This window comes from Heliangelus exortis, chromosome 3 (genome assembly GCF_036169615.1).
Source record: "Heliangelus exortis chromosome 3, bHelExo1.hap1, whole genome shotgun sequence".
Taxonomy (NCBI): Eukaryota; Metazoa; Chordata; class Aves; order Apodiformes; family Trochilidae; genus Heliangelus; species Heliangelus exortis.
The window spans coordinates 5,702,092-5,723,104 of record NC_092424.1 but is presented as its reverse complement, the minus strand read 5'-3'; the positions used below and the strand labels follow the sequence as shown (position 1 = coordinate 5,723,104).

General features: G+C 46.3%; 1 protein-coding gene and 1 non-coding gene across 2 annotated transcripts; both read left to right on the top strand.

Annotated features, from left to right (window-relative positions):
* The first annotated feature begins 1,799 nt into the window (after positions 1 to 1,799).
* On the top strand, positions 1,800 to 9,049 carry TOMM20 (translocase of outer mitochondrial membrane 20). The gene is made up of 5 exons (XM_071739004.1): positions 1,800 to 2,112; positions 6,343 to 6,389; positions 7,092 to 7,173; positions 7,437 to 7,579; positions 8,637 to 9,049. Exons 1-5 carry the CDS (start codon positions 1,989 to 1,991, stop codon positions 8,679 to 8,681), a joined length of 441 nt encoding a protein of 146 aa, XP_071595105.1. The 5' UTR covers positions 1,800 to 1,988; the 3' UTR covers positions 8,682 to 9,049.
* Positions 3,449 to 3,583, top strand: LOC139795615 (small nucleolar RNA SNORA14). The gene has a single exon (XR_011725602.1). It is a non-coding gene; the product is annotated as a small nucleolar RNA SNORA14 (small nucleolar RNA).
* Positions 9,050 to 21,013: the final 11,964 nt, after the last annotated feature.

Below are 21,013 nucleotides of genomic sequence, written 5' to 3'. Positions count from 1 at the left end.
TCTTCTCATCCCACTGATTGGTACCTGGGAGAAGAGCCCCAGGAGGTTGATGTGAGCCAGGAGCAGGACCTGGCTCTGGCTTGGTGGGACCTGAGCCATGGGCCTTGTCCCATCCCTCCTGCCTGTCCCATCCCTCCTGCCTGTCCCATCCCTCCTGCCTGTCCCATCCCTCCCTCCTGCCTGTCCCATCCCTCCCTCCTGCCTGTCCCATCCCTCCCTCCTGCCTGTCCCTTCCCTGCCTCCTGCCTGTCCCATCCCTCCTGCCTTGTCCCATCCCTCCCTCCTGCCTGTCCCTTCCCTCCTGCCTGTCCCATCCCTCCTGCCTGTCCCATCCCTCCCTCCTGCCTGTCCCATCCCTCCTGCCTGTCCCATCCCTCCCTCCTACCTTGTCCCATCCCTCCCTCCTGCCTGTCCCTTCCCTCCCTCCTGCCTGTCCCTTCCCTCCTGCCTGTCCCATCCCTCCCTCCTGCCTGTCCCATCCCTCCCTCCTGCCTGTCCCATCCCTCCCTCCTGCCTGTCCCATCCCTCCCTCCTGCCTGTCCCATCCCTCCCTCCTGCCTGTCCCATCCCTCCCTCCTGCCTGTCCCATCCCTCCCTCCTGCCTGTCCCATCCCTCCCTCCTGCCCTGTCCCATCCCTCCCTCCTGCCTGTCCCATCCCTCCCTCCTGCCCTGTCCCATCCCTCCCTCCTGCCTGTCCCATCCCTCCCTCCTGCCTGTCCCATCCCTCCCTCCTGCCCTGTCCCATCCCTCCCTCCTGCCCTGTCCCATCCCTCCCTCCTGCCTGTCCCATCCCTCCCTCCTGCCCTGTCCCATCCCTCCCTCCTGCCCTGTCCCATCCCTCCTGCCTGTCCCATCCCTCCCTCCTGCCCTGTCCCATCCCTCCTGCCTGTCCCCAGGCAGAACAATGCTGCCACCATCCTGGGGTCATTGCAAAGGGACAGAGGGGACACTCAGACCCCTCATCCAGACCATGGAGAAAGATACTAAAGAGATACTAAGGAGAGAGATACCAAAGAAAGAGATGCTAAAGATGCTAAAGAGATACTAAAGAGAGAGATACTAAAGAGGTACTAGAGATAGATACTAAATAGATACTAGAGATAGATGCTAGAGATTCTACAGAGATACTAGAGAGAGATGCTGAAGAGATACTAATGAGACAGATACTAAAGAGATAAACACTAGAGATACTAAAGAAATAGATACTACAGGGATACTACAGGGATAGGTACTAAAGCAATACTAGAGATAGATACTAAAGAGACACTAAAGAAATAGATGCTAGAGAGATGCTAGAGATAGATGCTAGAGAGATGCTAAAGATACTAGAGATAGATGCTGAAGAGATACTAATGAGACAGATACTAAAGAGATAAACACTAGAGATACTAAAGAAATAGATACTACAGAGATACTACAGAGATAGATACTAAAGCAGTACTAAAGAGATAGATACTAAAGAGACACTAAAGAGATGCTAAAGAAATACTACAGAGATGCTAAAGATACTAAAGAGACAGATGCTGAAGAGATACTAATGAGACAGCTACTAAAGAGATACTAAAGAAATAGATACTGAAGAGATACTAATGAGATACTAATGAGATAGATGCTAAAGAGATACTAAAGAAACAGATACTAAAGCGATACTGAAGAGACACTAAAGAAATAGATGCTAAAGGGATACTAAAGGGATACTAAAGGTGTTCCAGCCCCGGGATCACCTCTCCCAACCCCCTTCTCCCAACCCCGTTCCGCAGCGCCCGCACTGCGCATGCGCCCCGGAGCCCTCCGACCTGCCCGCAGGCACTGCAGCGGCCGCCCTCACCCGGCGCTGGTTGATGACGCAGGCGGCAGCGCGGCGGGGTCCTTTCTGTCTGCCCGCTCGCCCCAAGGTGGCTGCGGAGCTCGGCGGGGGCCGCGCTGCGGGCGGGGGTCGGGGGGGACCTTCCCTCGGCGCCGGGACCTTCCCTCGGCGCCGGGCACCATGATGGTGGGCAGGACCAGCGCCATCGCGGCGGGGCTCTGCGGGGCCCTTTTCATCGGCTACTGCATCTACTTCGACCGCAAGAGGCGGAGCGACCCCAATTTCAAGAACCGGCTGCGGGAGCGTAAGTGTCCGGGACACCCCGTTTTCCCCCCAAAACACCCGCACCCCCGACGCTCTCCCCCCGCCCTTTTCAGCCCCCCGAGGGCCGCCGCCCCTCCCCCTCCTCTGCGGGCCCGCGCGCGCGGCGGGGCGGGCAGGCGGCACGTGGCGGCTCCGCAGCGCCCTTCCGGTCCCGGACGGTTCTGGTCCAATCTCCCCTCGCCCCTCCCTCGCCTCGGGAGGAGCGGCCTTGAGACCCCGATGCCCCCCGCCTCAGCCCGCGCTGCGGAGGTTACGGGCGGGAGCGGCCGGGGCCCGGTTCGGGAGGGGATGATGGCCCCGGTTCGGGACGGGGGGGGGACGGGACCCGGCTTGAGAGGGGGGAGCGGTGGCCCCGGTTCGGGAGGGGCCGGGCCGTGGTTCGGGAGGTGGGGGGTGGTGGCTCCGGTTCGTTGGGGATGATGGTCCCGGTTCGGGAGGTGGGGGTGGTGGCCCCAGTTCGGGAGGGGAGTGGGGGTAGTGGCCCCAACTCAGGAGGGGGTGATGGCCCCGGTTCGGTTCGGGGGATGATGGCCCCAGTTCGGTGAGGGGGTGGGGGTAGTGGCCCCGGTTCGTTAGGGATGATGGTCCCGGTTCGGGAGGTGGGGGTGGTGGCCCCGGTTCGTTAGGGATGATGGTCCCAGTTCGGGAGGTGGGGGTGGTGGCCCCAGTTCGGGAGGGGGTGATGGCCCCGGTTCGGTTCGGGGGGTGGTGGGAGGGGATGATGGCTCCAGGTCGGGAGGGGGGAGGTGTTGGCCCCGGTTCGGGAGGGGATGATGGCTCCGGTTCGGGAGGGGGTTGGGGGTGGTGGCCCTGGTTCGGTTCGGGGGATGGTGGCCCCGCTTTAGGAGGGGATGATGGCCCCAGTTCGGGAGGTGGGGGTGGTGGCTTCGGTTCGGTTCGGGGGGTGGTGGGAGGGGATGATGGCCCCAGTTCGGGAGGGGGGAGGTGTTGGCCCTGGTTCGGGAGGGGGTTGGGGGTGGTGGCTCCGGTTCGGTTCGGTTCGGGGGGGGGTAGCCCCGGTGGCCGTGCCCATCCGCCTGTGTCCTCCCCTCCTCGCCGCCCCGGGGCTGGGGGCTTCTCCTCGGAGCCTTTTCTGTGGTTTGGGGAGGGGTAACGGGGGGTTCTGTGTCAGGAGCTTCCTCGGGAATAATTCCCCTCCCTTCAGCCGCTGAAATGTTTTTACCCCCTCACCCGTGCTGTTCCCGCAGGTGCTTTCTTGGTCTGATTTTTCATTTTTTTATCAGATAAAGCGGCACAACCCCTCCCAGGGAGGCTGTGGCCGCGGTGAGGCAGCAGCCCCCGGGGGATTTGATCTCCCGCATTCTAAACCCTCCTGGCAGCTCTGTCGGTAGCTCCCAGGGTAAGAATGAATGCCAGAGAAAACTGGTGATTTATCCAAAATGTGGAGCTTTTCTCCCGTGGCTCTTCGTTATTTCACGTCTTCAACATTTATTTAAAGGGCCCAAAGGTTTTAAATGTAGCTGAAAGGAGGGGAGGGAGCACTGGGGTTTATCCAGGGTACCCGAGTGAGTCGTGAGAAAGGATCTGATGGTTGTTGTGCTGTTGTTGCTGGGCTGTTTCTGTGGTGGGAGGGTGTGGAGGATTCCTTTGATAACTTATCTGAAGATAAGAAATCAGCATTCTGGTAAACATCACATGATCAGAGTTTTGTGGATGGGAGATTCAATATTTAGATCAGTTAAAACCAAATCCTTACCTGGTGATGTTTAAAAGTGCTTTAAATGCTTTGATTCTGCCTGAACACTCTGAATTGGTTGAAGCACCAGAGCTGACACCTCACAGTGTAATTATTCCACTTCTTGTCAGCTTTTCCACAGCAAATTGTGTCTGTGGAATACTTGGAGGCCCCTGCTCTGTGTGTAGCACCCCAGGTTCATCCTTGTTCTGTGTCCTCCAGGTTCCCTTTGCCCTGCAGTGCAGGTTATTCCTGGGGAGTTTTTAGGGAAGTTGTGTCTGTGCCTGCCTTGCACAAGCAAACCAAATCGGTGTCAGTGTCATCAGCCAGGTCCTTTTTGTCATGGTAAATATGTAGCAGAGAAAAATCTCAGCTTGCATCAGATTTTTGCAGAAGAACTGGGGGTGGTTTTTACATCCTGCTGTTCCCCTTATCCAGGAGTGCTCTGCACAAACTTTGGACTTGGTCTGGTTTAAGAATTAACATTTTTCTTTACCATTGTGGTTTGATTTGGGGGTGGCTGTTGTCATTTGAGACATGACTGGGATCTTTAGAGTTGATAACATTAGGTTGCTTTTAGTTGTATTTTATATAATTTTGTTGACTTTAGGTAATATTAAGGAATTTGATTTTTTTGTTATTTTAGTACTGTAGTTGATTCTTTAGTATGGGTGCCAGTGATCTGATTATTGCAGCTCCTCTGCTGTTGGGTGGTCAGGCTTGGGCTATAAAATATTTGACCAAAAAAAGTCCAACACAACAGCCAGCTGCAGTTCTTTAGATGAAGATAAACTGTTTCTTGGGCAGTAGTTTGGGGTCTTTGATGAAAAACTTGAAGCCACAGCAGATCTTTTCCAGCAGCATTCTTGGGATAAGATTGTTTTCCAGCCTCTGATGCAATGTCACCAAAAGTCAGGAGACTCTGTGTGTCAGTGCCTCTTCTGTTTGGTCAAGCCCATGCTGACAAACACAGAACCAGTACTGGTTTTGCCATCCCAGTTAGATTGGAGACCTCTTGGGGGGCTGTACTAGGACCAAAGTTTACAAAGGCCTGTAGTAAAAAACAGAACAAAAACGAGTTGGCAAAATTCAGGTTTCAGGGAAAAAACAGTTTCTTGGAAGCCTGAAGAACTGCTGGACTTTGGTTTTCCAGATGTCTTCATCTTATTTATTTAGCAGGTTTTGTGTTGCTCATTTGGGGCCATATCCTCTTTAATCTTAGGACCAAAAAGAGAGAGCAAAGCTATCTGGAGCTGCTTAGTTTTCCACATCTGTGTTTTCAAATAAGATTTTAGATGTGTTTCCTCTTCATGTGTGGAACTGAACTCTCCTGTCTGCACGTGTAGACTCTGAGCTCTCTGGTCAGACACAGAATTTCTGACCATGCTGAACTTTGCCCCCGAGCCTGGGCAGACATCAGGGGTAGGAGCTGAGGGTGTGAATGGCCATTTGGTAGTTTTGCTCTGTTGTGGGACAGGTTTTGAAGCTGCTGGGGATTTTTGCAGCCCGTGGCACTGCCTCCATTGGTTCCCACCTCAAACTTGCTCCCCCTGTTCAGGAGCTCTGCCTGAAAAACCTGCAGGTCAGGTGCAGTTTGAGAGCTTTCTGCTTTGGATGGGTGCACTTGCATTTCTTTATTAACCAAAGATTCCCTTGGAAGCCCATCCCCCTTTTCCAAATGTGACAGTGTCTTTAGAAAAGGGGGAAGTTTTTAATTTTCTTGGAGGTATCTGAAGGAAAAGAAAAAAATTTGAGTGGTGTTTCTGAAAGCAATTGCTTGTTTTATCACTTTGGCTGTTGCAAATATGTTTTAAAACTAATGTTACCATGATGGGATAAATTTTGAGGTATCCTTTAGAGGTCTGGGTTGGCTTTTTTTTTTTTTTTTTTTTGTAATTGTTATAGCTAGTGGACTTATAAATGTGGACCTCTAGAAATGTGTTAAAAGAAGAAAAATTGCACAGTCATTCTGTAGATGAGCATTGAGTTCTTAAATCTAGGTGATTCTTTACATTTCTTTCCCCTTTTCAGGTTGAAGTGTATAATTCCAGATGTGTGTGATCTGTTGCCAAAAGCTTTGACCAAGTAGTTATATTTACTTATATTTATTTCAGTTTTTGCTGCAAAGCAGCTGGAAAAGTACACCTAGGTACTGCTAAAGGTCCTGTTGGGGCTGCACCATGTAGTTAAAAATTAGGCTTGTAGGTGCCTGATGATTGATAGAAATCATGTAGAGAAATCTTTTATTCTTCCAGATTTCTGTCCCTTTTGCCCCTGGTGCATCTGGGATGGGCTCTGCCCAGACCCCACAGCTGGGGTTTACCAGCCATAGCCAGGACCCTCCTTACACCTCTAAATGACACTGTGGCAGAGAGGGGGTTGTTCAGCTTTCAATATTTTGATTATATTACTGGTATCTTATTTTGAAAATAAGGATTTGTTCCTGGCTTTGAACTATAACCTGAAGGCTCTTTTAATGGCAAATTAAAAATAAAGATGTTTTTATTTTTTCAGGAAGGAAGAAACAGAAGCTTGCCAAAGAGAGAGCAGGGCTTTCCAAGGTAATACTGTGTCCAGTAATGCAGTACTGTTTGGAAAGGTGTTTAATTTGTGTTATTTGTAAGATTTGTTCAAAAGATCTGTCTTCATTCTAGCATTGCAAACACTTCTGCAATATGGAGTCTTCAGGTTTTTTAAATTCACAAGTGGCCATGTGAAATGGTTCCTTTTTTGTGTCAAATGGAGGATAAAACATTTACTGTGTGGCTTGATAGTGTTTTCTTCTTTGTAGTATGTGCAAGGACTTTAAGACTTACAAATATTGATGGGATACCCCTATAACTGAACCTTGTCATAAGTGTCATAAGGTTTTTGTCATAAGTGTTTGATTTCTCTTTCCTTGTGACCAATGGATCTGGAAGAAAAGGTGGATTTATCTTAGCCAATTGTAAGAAATACAGTTATGATGAACATAGCACACCTCAGGATTTATATTTGCTACAAAACATGTAATTAATAAACAGAGTAGTATTTCAGGCTGTGTCTCCATAGATTTGTGATGCAACATGAGACCTGAGTCTGTTTTTCCAAAACATTCTTTAAATGTGTAACTGAGTTGTGACACTTCTAATACTATTTTTTTACCAGTTTCAGTGTAAAAGTACTCTGTGTGTGTGGTTGATTTCAGTCAAGAATGTTTTCTCTTGGCTTGTTTATTTACTGATGTTTAAGGGCCAACTTCAGTTTTCTTGTGTGTGTTCCAGCTGCCTGATCTGAAAGATGCTGAAGCAGTTCAGAAGTTTTTCCTGGAGGAGATCCAGCTTGGCGAGGAACTACTAGCTCAAGGTAATAGCTTTTTTTTTTTAAGAGTAAGTTGTAAAATAATTTTTACTTTTGCTAGAAGAAGATTTTTATATACTAAGATCCTCTCAGGAATCAAGTTCAGCTTGGGGAAATCCTATTTACTTGTTTCTAAACTTCTGAGTTCAGATCAAGCAAGAAGAGCATGAACGGTTCTCAAGATTTTAATCCAGTGTTTATGAATGTTTTATGTAAATACTTTGCAGTGTGACAGAAAGTTGGGTTTAAAGCCTGAATTTCTCCTACAGGTGAATATGAGAAAGGTGTTGATCACTTGACCAATGCCATTGCTGTGTGTGGACAGCCCCAGCAGCTACTACAAGTTCTACAGCAGACTCTTCCACCACCAGTGTTTCAGATGCTTCTAACTAAGCTCCCTACAATAAGCCAGGTAGGTGAAACCTTCCCTCTTGTTTTGGTTTGAAAACAGTTGAAATGTTTCCCTTACCCACTATATCAGTCTGGAGTGTTGGGTTTTGTAATATGTTTTCATTCTAATCCAGCTGAACATATACAAAACTTGCTTTTTTTCCACCTGAAACAAACAGTACCATTAGTAGCAAACAGGGTAAAAGAGAAATACAGAACTTCTCTTGTGCATTGGGTATTTTAAACTCTTCTAAAGCAGAGACATCTGACCACAGTTCTGAAACTCTAAGCAGATCCACCATTTCATGAATACAACTAGGAGCATCAGAAAAGTAGTAACTTTCTTGAACTGGGTTTTATTTTTTTAATATCTGCAAGTGTCTGTAAAGGTCCATCAGAATGAGCCTGTTGCTTTTGCTAGCCTGTTGCTTCTGGGCCAGCTATAAACACAAAATGTTAACTGGCACCAGAATGCATGACACTTTGGGAAGCTTGGATCTTTCCCTGCTGGTAAGGGTTTGTGGCTGTGGGTATGAAATGCTCTCTGTAGCCTGGGTGCTGCACAGGTAAGGTTGGTAATATGCTGGAAATGAGTCTGTTGTAAAATAAATAACAGCTTTTACCTTCTTGGAAGCACAGGAGTGCTCCCTCATGGTGTTAGCTTGCATAAAGCAGAGACTGAGTGCTGTGCCTCAGTCAGCTGCCTTTACAGCTCAGGCCTGGTTGCATTTTGGTTTAAGGCCCAGATTGTTACTTAAAACACTTAAAAGTCTCAGGTGCACAAGACATAAATGGAGCTGAAATGTTTCCTTAGAGAACAGAGCCATAAACCACCCAGTGGTCACCACTCGAGGCTGATGAGGTTATTTGTCTGACTTTGGCTTTTTTAGGTATTGCAGAGTACCAAAGTTCTGTGGAACTTCAAAAAACTTATGTGAAACAGAGTACCATTCTTAATATTAATCAGTTTGCTGAGTAATTACACTGCTTAATGTCCAGTGTAAAATGACATTGCTTGATAATCAGTTGCCTACTGTTAATTTTATATAATTGTGAATGAGTTTTTCTCCTTCTTACAGAGAATTGTAAGTGCACAGTGCTTGGCTGAAGATGATGTTGAATGAGGTCACACCACAACAGGGGGGGGAAAATGTTTTCTTACCCCAGAAGATGAGCATCAGTAGGGGGATAAAGGGGCAAACATTGTAGTTAATGGACTGTGTACCACATCGGGTTCTACCAGAGTTAAAATTAACTTTGTGTAGGTGGGTTTCGCAGGATTTTATTTATTATCCCAGTGAAAAGTGTATTTTGATAAGAATTCATTTTATAAATACACTGTGTTGAGTTATCAAAGTATCACTAACTTCATTATTATTAAAATATGCAGTTGTAATGTTGTACATATAAAGACATAAAACTACAACCTATTGAAAGCCCAATGCTCATTTTTGAAAAAAAACAAAGTTATGGCAATAAAGATTTATCTGCACTTGTGTGTCCCTATAGTACTACTTTAAATTTCAGCACATTTGGGTGTCAGAGCAAATGATCAAGAAATGACTTAACATTAAAATTTATTTTTAATGTTACGGCTGGTCTTCCAATGCTTTTAAATGAAGTTTAAAATTTTGTGTCATTTCATGAGAAGAGAGACATTATTTAAACAGTAACCATTCCTTTTAGAGATGTGAATTAGGTAATAGGTGACTGGCTGCAGAGAGAGTGACAAATCCATTTCTGTCAGGTACAATAAGATCTGAAATGATGAAGTCAAAACCATGTCTGGCAAATATGAAAAATCTCTTAATGCAGGTGTCTGAAATAAAGCTGTTTGGAGTAGAAAATGGGGTAGATTGTAAGAGCACAAAGGTTGTTTTTTGGAAAGCTTGGAACCTTTTGCAAGAAGTTAACATTTCTGTCTATAGTCTTCATAAAAAATGGTTGTTAACAATCTTCAGCATTTCCATTAAAGTTTTGCCCTGAGGAGGTGAGACAGTGATATCCCTGGGCTAAGCTGGCTAAAGCTCATGGAATTGGAAAGATGATGTAAAATTTTGGTATGGTGTGAGACAGTAAAGTTGAATTTAGGTAAGTGTTCCTTTGCCAAGGAAAAGGAGGCAAATACAATACAGACTAAAGTAAAGCACATTTTTTCCATGGGGAGGATGTTTTCTCTGCTAAAACAGATTGGCTTCTGCTGTTCTCTGCTTTTGTTCTCTCACTGCTTGGGTGGCAGAAGAAACAATTAAAAATCAAGCTTTATATTTTTGGCCTGGTGTCTAAAGAGAAGAAGGGAGGAGAATGCCTCAAGGTGTCTTTTAGAGCAGCTGATAGTTTGTGCCAGTGATGCTGGTGCATTAATAATAAGTTAGGAGGTGGCATAGTCCGAGGAGAAGGGAGAGCTGAGAGCTCTCCAGCCACAGCATTCCCATCTGTCTCATTGCAGCCTGGGGTAAGTCTGTAAAAACAGATTCTTCCAAACCAAAGGTCTTAATGGTTCAGAAATTCCCTCACACAGAATATTTGAAAATTTTAAGTGGGTCATGGTAACCCAGCAGTCAGGAGTGGAAATGGCTCTGAGTCAGTCTGCTTAGACTCTTTGCCTTGGAAGAGATTTCCCCTTAACCTCTTAAACAGTTTCCCAAGATTTGAGGTGCTGTTCAGTCTTTCTGTAATGCAACAAATACTGAAGAAAATGGCTACTGTGACCAAAAATTTTTGTAAGAACTGGCTGGAGTTTAGGCTTTGTTGCATGTGAATTGCTCAGGTAGCATGAGCCAAAATTTTAGTAGCCATAATCTTCAGGTGGCAGTGGCTGGTTTGCTCTTTTAATTTGTTTTAGAGGGACAAAGTTATTATGCACCTAGAATACCTAAAAAAAAAAAATACTGGGAAATTGCAGAAGGTTTTATTTGTCATTAGTACAGTCAGGCTTTTTGGAGGAGTTTTTTTGTTATCCTTCAAAATGGAAAAGTGAGAATTCAGAGGTTATGCTGACAGACTTAGCACATTCACCTGCTCTCCTTGCTATGGGTGGTTGCTTCAATGTAATATCTTCTTGTTTCACTTTTTATGTTGCTATAAAGTAAATCACTCTTTTCTGCCTTGAAAAACAAACCCAAACAGCCTAAGACAAAAGTGGCAACCTTCACACCTGAACTGTGTGCTGCACTCTGTGGTATCATGATGACAATCACACAGCTGAGCTTTCAGCAAGTATCTTTGGGCAAATCTGGGCTTATTAATTATTATTAATCCTTATGATTTTGATGGAAGACTTGATGATAGTCTGATTATGTCTACAGGTGGTTATTTGCTTAATAAACATCATGGACATGCACGTTACTTGAACCCTTTTTAGTTTTCTTGATCCTGCAAAGTTAGATGCAAACAAAATTGTAGGTTTACATGAAGCCTTAAGTACAAATTTAAGCTCCAATACCTGTTTTGAGTGCCTTGGCTGATAAGGTGGGAATGATAAATCCTTCTAACAAGATATCTTTTATTTTTTTTTCCAAAAATTATCCTTATGGAGGTAATACTTTACCAACTGTGAAGACTTGGGTATATTGTGTCCAGAGTGGTAATTTGCTGTTGCTCCAACAGTGGGAAGCCTGGGATGGGGCAAGCACAGGCACAGGTGTGGGAAGCTGTAATTTAGAACTGGTTTCAGGCACAAGCAAAGTGGAAGTCACTGGAAGTGCAGTGGAAATGGTGGATGTTACAGCACTGGTGGTTGTAGTGCATAGCTCTGGATAGAACCATGATTCTTTTCACCTGTGCAAATTGAAAAAAAGGTGGGAGCAAGCCATTCCAGGTGTGGATTTGCTGCTAAATAAGTTCTTAGTTCTTATTTTACTGCAGGTAAAACTCCCAGAAAGAGCCATCTTCCCTTCTTTGATGCTTGCAGAATAAGGCACTTGTTTCCAGCGCTAAGAGGATTTCTCATAAAGGGAATCAGAGATCTGTTAGCTTTTATGTTGTAGCTCCTATCATCAGTTGCAAGCATTTTGGTCAGTTTTTATAGGAAAAAAACCCCCCAAAACCAAACGGCCATTTTCCTGATTATGCAGGGCTACCTTTGATGTCTCACCATTAACTTTTCTAGATAATGGAATCAAATGCAAGCCCAGAGTGATCAGACACACACTTGAATCACCTGGCATTAATTTCCTCACCCTGAGGGATGACAGAATGCTGCTGTTGCCCTTAACTTGAAAACTGGAGAAGTCCCATCCCTGCTGTGTAGGAGGCCAGCTAAGCCATCATCAAAGCAAAGCTCCCAGTATTTATGCACCCAGAAGAATCTGTCTAAAGTTTCATTTGTACATCTGCTGATGGTGTGTTTAAAGTCCCTTAGGCTGAACAGTGGCTCTACATGACCCGTTGTGTTAAAATTAACATGAGTTAAACTTCAAGGGAATCTTTGAAGTGGTCACTGAGTGCTTTTAGTGAATGTTTCAAAGGCTTGTACTGTACACCCGTGCCTCTGTGTTTTTAAGCTTATGCATATGAAAAGGGCTGATGTGGAAAAAAAAAAAAAAAAGGAACCATAATAATTTCTTCAAGGCTTCTGTTGTATCCAAGTCTCAGTTTGTAATTTGTGCATTCACCCTGACCACTGTAGCTAATGCAGTGACAAAAAAAGAGTTGGCACAGCAGTCAGACCTGACCCAGAGCCTGTTACAAAGAGATCAAACTTGGGCTTAATTCCTGAGGACTGGGCCAGCTTTTATCAGGCACGCTGGCAACTCAGCTTCTGGGGTGGGTAGCAGTGCTGCTTCTCTGCATTTCTACCAAAACAGCTTCCCAAAGCAGATTGATGTCTGGTGCTGCTGTCAGAGGGCAGAATTTGCCATGTCCTGGGTATGGCTGTGACAGGAAACAAAAATTGGCCCTTCAGGGATGTTTCTGCTCCAAACAGAGCTGGCAGCTTTTTCAAAGTGAAGTGCATTTTATGTGCATTCTTGAAAAGAAAATCTGGGTTCTCCCTTCCTTACAGTAGGTTTACAGTTGCTCGTTTTACAGAATATTTCCTGTATTTCTCCCAAAATATATTTTGGGAGGTCCCTACCCTCTTTTTCCCCTCCCACACCCTACTGCTGTGATCTAATCCTGCCACACCATTCCTGTTTCAGTTTTGTAAAGCTCAGGCCTTGATTGACTGAGCTGATAGATGCCTGGCTGCCTGCAGCACCTGCTCACAGCTGCCACCATTTCCTTTACACCCTGAGGCTCTTTGGGGTGGGAAGGATTTCTGCCTGTGCTCACCTACCAGGTGACAGTAGCCGAGTGTTGTTGTAGCTGGCAGAGTGTTGCTACAGCCTGCAGATCAGTCTGGATGCTCCATGCTGCAAGCCACTCGTGAGTGGCTTTCACATATAAAATTTCAACCCTGGACAGAGGCAGAAAACATCTGAATTCTGAGAGTTCTGCCTCTTCATAACCTGGACCCTCAGAACTGGAACAGCTTTGGGGTCATTTATTTGAGCAGGTCTGAAGCTGAACAGCAGAGGGCAGCTGTGCCCACGCCTCCTCTGCAAGCTCATCCTTCAAAATCCTAATTTTAAAAATCTTGCTGTCTTGGTGAGGTGATGCAATGCAGCATTTTGTCCAGACAAATGGGATACAGCCTGTGAGATGGGATCAGTGGGGCAGCAGTGCCATGAGTTTCTACTGATACCTAATGAGGCTTTTCCCACCCTGGGTGTTGGGGTTGTTGTGATGATAAATTGAAGGATTTCTCCTTTTTTTCCATCCCTCAGCACAAACCAGGTATATAGACAAGCCAGCTGCATTGTACAACTGGAACTGCAGCAAAATGCAAGTGAATCTTATTCCCAGGCATGCAAGAGAAGGGTTTTCCCCTACCCAGCTGTGGATTTCTTGGATGAGCTTTGCTGGCTGGAGTGAGAGTACCTGTTACCTGCAATGGGGGTGCAGGAGAAATCTGAATCTTGAGCCTGGAGTTGGACTCTGGCAGTGATGGTCTCTGTGAAGAGGGAAATAGGGAGGGATGCTACAGGTTGGTGACAGGGTGCAGTTTTAATGAAATTCAGCCCAAGGTGGCAAAATGCTCACCCTGTTGCAACCCTGTAGCTGATGAGAACTCCCAGGGTCTCTCATGCCTTAGCAGCAGAAAATTTTATCATAGTGGCACCCTGGCTTGAGACCAAACCTCAGCTACTACTCCTGCACCCCAGAAGTGGCTTTTTTCTGCTTCTTGGGGTGTATTTGCAGGGGAAAGTTGCTGCTGCTCTGCAAGTAAATGGCAGTTTTCTGGCTGTGTAGCTGCAGAGCAGCATTTTTCCAAATATTCAACTTGTTAGTTAAAAAATGCTCTGAAGTCTGCTTAAAACATGGCAAGTATGTAGAGAAAGAGAGGTGCTGAATAAAAGATATTGTCTCTGCAAAGTGTGCTGCTGCTTCTCCATCTGATCATGTTACACCCTGTGAGACAGCCTGGAAGATGCAGAAATTCACTGTAACAAACCAATCTTTTTGCCTGTTTTGTCATGTCTTGAGACCAAACCTCAGCTGCTACTCCTGCACCCCAGAAGTGGCTTTTTTCTGCTTCTTGGGGTGTATTTGCAGGGGCAAATTGCTGCTGCTCTGCAAGTAAATGGCAGTTTTCAGGCTGCAGAGCAGAGTTTTTCCAAATATTCAACTTGTTAGCTAAAAAATGCTCTGAAGTCTGCTGAAAACATGGCAAGTATGTAGAGGAAGAGAGGTGCTGAATAAAAGATACTGTCTCTGCAAAGTGTGCTGCTGCTTCTCCATCTGATCATGTTACACCCTGTGAGACAGCCTGGAAGATGCAGAAATTCACTGTAACAAACCCATCTTTTTGCCTGTTTTGTCATGTATGTAAAAGAGCATTTCTTGGAGCTCTGAAAGAGCCTGGGTAGCATCTTTTGTTGTACTTAATAGTGAGAAGGAATGTACATCCAGCTTTGGTTATTAAAGTGACAGTGATTATTGCATGAATGTGTTAATTATACTGCAATTACCAATTAAATGGAGAATTGGAGAAAAGGGATTCTTGAGCAAGCATGTTCTTTGAGAAACTCTCCTCTGGTCTTTTTAATTGATGGTACAAGCCTCATCAATTCATAGCAGCATCTCCTTGGTGGGAACAGTCTGGTTTTGATGGAAATTTGCCTTCACCACGCACTGACCCCCTTGCTCCTGGAAGTCACTGCAATGAAGACTCCTAACTCCTGGGATTAAGGAGGTGGAAGTTTTTCCTTATATAAAGCAGAGAAGCCTCATCTGACCCCAGGCTGCAGCCTCCATGTTTATTGGGTTATTCCTAGTTCAGCTGTTTGCTATAATGATACTCAGCTGAATTTGCATGGCCATGAGGGGTTGCTATTTGATTTACCCTTCATTTGCCTTTATCTCTCCATCTGAAGTTTTTCCTCTTTAACATCAGGCCCCTTGGCTTGTGTTAGAAGTTGTCTGACAGAAGTGAGGCCCATTTTTATGTCTCTGGAGGGATGTCATCTACTGGCCACTGGCACTGGCAGAATTCTTAGCATGAAATTATTATTATTATTACTTCTGTGTCAGCAGAGATGTGTGGGGCACTCTGAAGAAGCTGTCAAGATGAAGTTTCTCCTGCAAGCTTCCTCTCTGTGGTCTTGATCCTGTAGCTTACTCTCCATGGTCCTTTCCTCATGGAAACCTAAGGAGTCAAGAGCAGGACGTTGGGACAGAGACACAGGAAGGGAGAAGGTAAGGTTTAGGATAATATGATTGTTTTGGTAGTTATTGGGTGGGTGTTTTGTTCATCTGAATTATGTATGAAGCTATAAATATTGCTCCTTTTCTACATCACATTATTTTTAGACTGGTTGGCTAATGAGTGCTGGTTACTAACATTACCATGAAAATTCAGACTTCAACCAACTATAGACCTGCTTATAAATCAGGAAACCTATCAGAAGAGGAAAAGATATTAAAGACACTCTCTATAATTGAAGGGTTTTGAAGCCAAACCTCTCCCCCCCAAAAAATGAAATCAAATAAAGTGTTGAGCACTGGGTTAATTACTCTGCTGGCAGTCCTGCAGTTTGTAAGTGGCTTTTGCATTGCAAATGTAAGAAGCAATCTTTCCCAATTGGGTTGCTGTTTGATAGCAACTTTCAAAGGAGCTCTGACTGTTCTGTCAAACTTAGTAATCATCCTACACCATAGTGCCTGAAATTTTGTGACCCCATCATGCAAATAAGGAAGCTGGGACACAGACAGCAGGCAGGGATAAATAAGGAACACAGCTTGGAAAGCAGTGCAGGGAGTCAGCATCCAGCCCAGGCACTGAGCTGAAAACTCTGAGTACCTGACAACCTGATATAACAGGTGAAAACTGGAGAGGTAATTTACAGAGAGAAAATTTTAGCCAAGTTTTGGACACTTCATCCATCCTTAAAACCATTGCAGCCTTCTAAAACTTTCTTCAGATGCTCATGGTTAGGTGTTATCTGTTGACCAGGATGTCTCTGTCCTCCTTTTTCTGCTTTGGAGCCAGGAGCTGGGAAGGAGAGGAAGATAAATGCTTGGAAGGAGCTGGCTATAGCCATGTATCTGGAAGGCCAGATGATCAACCTGGTGTGTCCTGCACCCTCAGGAACCAACAGGTTCTTGGAATTAAGGGCTGATTGGTTAAATTGGTTTTCTAAAGTGCACAGAGGCCCTAGGGTGGAAAGTATTGATATTGGAGCAGTACTCTCCCCAGGCTTTTTTGTCAGTAAAATATGAAGCAGGGAAAGCAACTTGCTGCTGTGTAGAATCCTTCTCTTCATTTTGGCTGTTTCCAGGATGGTGTTTGCTATGAGACTGTGCCATGGTTGGAGTGTTTTCTCTGCAGAGTTGCCCTCAGCAGGCCTGGTAATATTTGTCATTAAGCTATAGATCTTTTCACAGATAGATGTCTTGGGCAGCACATTTTCAATAAGAACTGATTTTAAAGAGGAAAAAAAAAAAAAGAGATTGCACTCTGACAGTGGCAGCAGTGGATCAGATTTAGGATTCTTCATGGCCTTTCCTTTTATTTAATCTTGGTGTTCAAATCCTGCATCCTCAGTTCCTGGCAACACTGCAGGTGTTGTGTGCTTGGTCTTGGGGTGACAACACAAGTTTTGTTGTTGATTGATGCAACAGGGGTTCTGTGAACTCACAAGTGTTCCACAGGTCATCACAGTACTTGATGTATTTGCAGAGGTCATCATAGATTATCTTCATTATCTGCATTTTCCTTTCTTTATGGAAGACCATGTTATTTCTGCTGATATCAGAGAATATTGCCCTTACTGACATGGCTGTTCAGTACTCATGGGAAGCTTCACAGGACTCAGGGACCAAAGACACAGAGCTAATGTTTAGCCAGGCACCAGGCTAAAGGGGCTGTGGAGGCATAACCTTAATTTTCAGCTGTGTCTTCTCACAGCCTTTGCACCAGGGCCAAATGCAGTCTGCTTCTCCTTACCTTTCATTGCCCTTAAGGTGTGAGAGGAGTAATTTATTTCCAGTGGGAAGTGCAGGAACATAAAGCACTTTGCCATGAGACAGAGCTTTGTGTGCAGTCTGGGATGCCTGACACCAGGCTGCTTCCATTGCTTTCCAGAATGTTGATCTCTTTTGGCAGAGTTCAGGTACTGAGAGAGGTTTTGTTTTCTGGTTATGTGGAAATCTGCTGCAACCAGGACCTTCCAGAATTCACATCCACCAAGCTCTTTTTTTTCTTTTTACCTTGCTGTGTGAAGGTCATGCTAAATAATTATTCACTCCCCTTTGCTTGGTGGTCTTCCAAAGGTGGAATGCCTGCCTTTTACTCCTGTAGCACTTTGCCTTTCTGTTTTTCAGTGTTGAAAGGTTAACACTTGCAGTCTTTTTGCAATACAGAGGAAATGTGTCATTGCAGGGTTAAATTATTAGGGTGGCATCTGAACACACAGGTCTTGGGGCATTTGGTCCCACACAAATGGGGACGGGGAGCATCCTCTCTAGATATCTGTCCTCCTGGCTTTCCTACACCCACCTTTCGTAGACCAAGAGATTTTTGGCTGTCATGCACTGAAAGGCAACTGGGCCCCATGTTCTGGTAGCCTGCCCGCTGCTCAAGCACTGGAGAGGTGGCAGGGAGAGCCCCGTGTCCCCTGTGTCCCCCGGCTTCCCAGGCCGGTGCCACTAGATGGCAATGTGGTACTCCTGCAGCTGGGCCTTCCCTTCCCTTTCCTGTAAAATTTCTTGCTTTTTCTGTATTTATCTCTGCCAAACTGATGATTGCACCCACCGCCCCGGCAAGAGAACAGAACAAAATCATTTCATAGAACATTACAGCTGTTGTGCCTTTTTCTTTTCTTTTTTTTTTTTTTTTTTTTTTTTTCATTTTTTCCTCCCTTTTTTCCCCCCTCACCAGTTCTTTGTCCCACAGCAGGGTGCAGAGGTTTAAAAACCTTCCTTAATCGCTCTCTTTCTAAAAACAGAGAAAACACGGCCTCTTGGGAGCAATTAGCTGTGAGAAAAGCATTTCTCAAACAATTGCCAGGAAATATTGTCTTGACCGATATTCCTGATGTAACACTGTCCTCCTCAGTGCTGTTATTCTCAGATCCTTGACTGCAAAAACAGCAGGCTACAATTCTCTAATGGATGAGCTGCAGCTTACCACCTACCTTACCTTTTTTTAAAATTCATTTACTTTCTGTTTGTGTCCTCCCTTGCACCCCCCTCCTCTTCTGTTTAGGAGGGTGAAGAGTTCTTTGTGCCTCTCCCCTTGTGACTTGGTGTGTCAGGCCAAGGCTGGGAGAAGACAGGGCTGAAAATTAAGGTTGTGCCTCTACTGCCATGGGTTCCTGATTGAAATTCTGTGGCAGTGTGCCATGGAGGAGGTCAGGCTCACACTGATCCCTCCTCAGCTTCAAGCCTGGCAGCCTGAGAGTACGTGAGGCTGGCAAAGCCTGAATTCCAGGGAGAACAGCTGGAAAACAGGGACACAAGGAGCAGGCAGAGCAGAGAGCTACACTGGAACTGAGGAAACCCTCTTCTCTATTCATGGAAGGATGGGGAGAGGTTGGAGGAGTGGTGATGGACTTCAAGCCCTGAAAGCCAGTGGCTGGGAACCTCTGGCTTGGTGTGGATGGGAGCCTCTGGCTTGATGTGGATGGGATCCTCTGGCTTGGTGTGGCTGGGATCCTCTGGCTTGGTGTGGCTGCATCTGTGCCCATGTGCAGAGCCATGGCTGTTTATGTGGTTCAGATTTTGTGTCCCTCTTTACATAAATTCGTGGAACTGAGGTCTCAACCCTGGAAACCCTCTCCTGTATTCATGGAAGGATGGGGAGAGGTTGGAGGAATGGTGATGGACTTCAAGCCCTGAAAGCCAGTGGATGGGAACCCCTGGCTTGGTGTGGATGGGAACCCCTGGCTTGGTGTGGATGGGATCCTCTGGCTTGGTGTGGATGGGATCCTCTGGCTTGGTGTGGATGGGATCCTCTGGCTTGGTGTGGATGGGATCCTCTGGCTTGGTGTGGATGGGATCCTCTGGCTTGGTGTGGATGGGATCCTCTGGCTTGGTGTGGATGGGATCCTCTGGCTTGGTGTGGATGGGAACCCCTGGCTTGATGTGGATGGGAACCTCTGGCTTGGTGTGGCTGCATCTGTGCCCATCCACATGCAGAGCTATGGCTGTTTGTGTGGTTCAGATTTTGTGTCCCTCTTCACATAAATTCGTGGAGGTTTGAGAAACGAGGCTGGCTCTGTGGGACAGAGTGTGAACTGAAGCACCTTCTGGAAGACAGACAGCAGTGTAATCCTTTCATTCAACCCTGTCTGCAGCTGCTTTTTATAAACTTGGCACAAATACGTACTCAGGGAGGCCAGGCCTGTGTAGCTGGAAAATATTTTCCACCATCCAAAAAAACAGAGGATTGGAAAAAGAGCCCAGAAATTGTGCATAACATGGAATGGCCTCGCTTGTGGTTTTTTTCCATGACTTCCTCAGCTCATTTTTCTGCTGCCAATTTTAGAAGCCCATAAGTCATACTTGTTAAACTTTCTCAGTTAGAATGTAACTCTAAGAACAAAGTCATATGATCTGTTGCAGCCAAATAAATCCTTCCAGAGCCTCTGACTGGAGAAAAGCTACCCTGGTCTGCCCAGCATGGGCTCCTGTCCTGGGAGAGGCAGGGCTGGGGGTCAGGTAGGCAGGGTGGGAAACCTTAATCCCTGCTTTTGCAGGGTAAAAAAGTGTGGCCAGGTCCATGGTGGGTGACACTGCAGAAATTTCAGCTTTTCCTTTAGAAAAACTTTAATCAGGAGGTGAGGCAGAGGAGGGAACGTGTGCAAGGCAGTATGGGGGTCTGGCAGTGTGGTTCTGAGATGTGGTTTTAGGAGCTGCTGCTGCTGTCAGGGTGATGGAGCCGTGAGGGGTGAGGAGAGAGCAAAATGCCAAGAGCAAAAGTGAATCTGTTGGAGGGTTTGAAGAAAGAGCATCCTCACTCGGGTGCATTTGTAAGCACTGGATCAATATGGAAGTAGATGCATGCCAGGAGCAATCTTCTTCTTTGCCAGCTTTGCTCTCTTTCATTAGGTGGTTGTGCTAATACTGGGTCCTGGGTGGCTGTCCTAAAGCCCAGAGTTTGCTTGTCCTCTCCCATGGAGCAGATTCTTGGTCACCACTGCCAGGGATTCTCTCTCAGCATTCCCTGGGGGAGTAGCAGGGTTTGGGCTGGGGATGCTCCAGCTGCCTCCTGGCTGTCTGGGGTGTCCCATCCCATGCTTGTGAGTCCAGCAGGCTGCAAGGGGCCAGGGCAAACAGGGGAGCTGGGGGAAGAGGAAGGATGGGAACCATGATGAGGAGCTTCTCAGTCTGCTCACCCTTCTGCCTGCTTGTGCCTGGGGGGGAGTGGCATGGAGAAACTCCCTCTGGAAAAACAAAAGTCCAAACCTATGGTGGGTTTGGTTTTGGTTTTTTCCTTTAAATATCAGCTTTTGAGTTTGGTTCTGGCCCTTGGTGTGAGCTGGGAAAGTGTCTGTAGGCAGCTGGGAGGACTCGGGCCGCGGTGGAGCGGCTGCCGGGAGCAGCAGAGCCCAGAGACCCTTCTGTGGGGGGAGAAACATCCCAGAGAAACCTGTGTGGTCTGCATGGCAAGGGAGGAACTGAGCAAACCCTCTGGAAACCATCGAGGGTGTTGTAATGTGTTTTCGGACAGCCAGTTTCAAAAAAAAAAACCCAGCCACTGCCTCTCTGTCTCTGTCTCCCCCCTGGCAGGCGCTTCCTGTGCCGTGGCACTGAGGGAGGTGATGGAACCACAGCCCGGGAGAGTCACTTGCCCAAGGCACAGGGGTTTGGCCAGTGGCCAGAGAAATTTGCTAAAGGGCAGGTTTTCTGACAAGGGGCCCCCTGTCCCTCTGTGCATACCTGTCCCTGGGCCAGGTGCTTGGCATGGCTG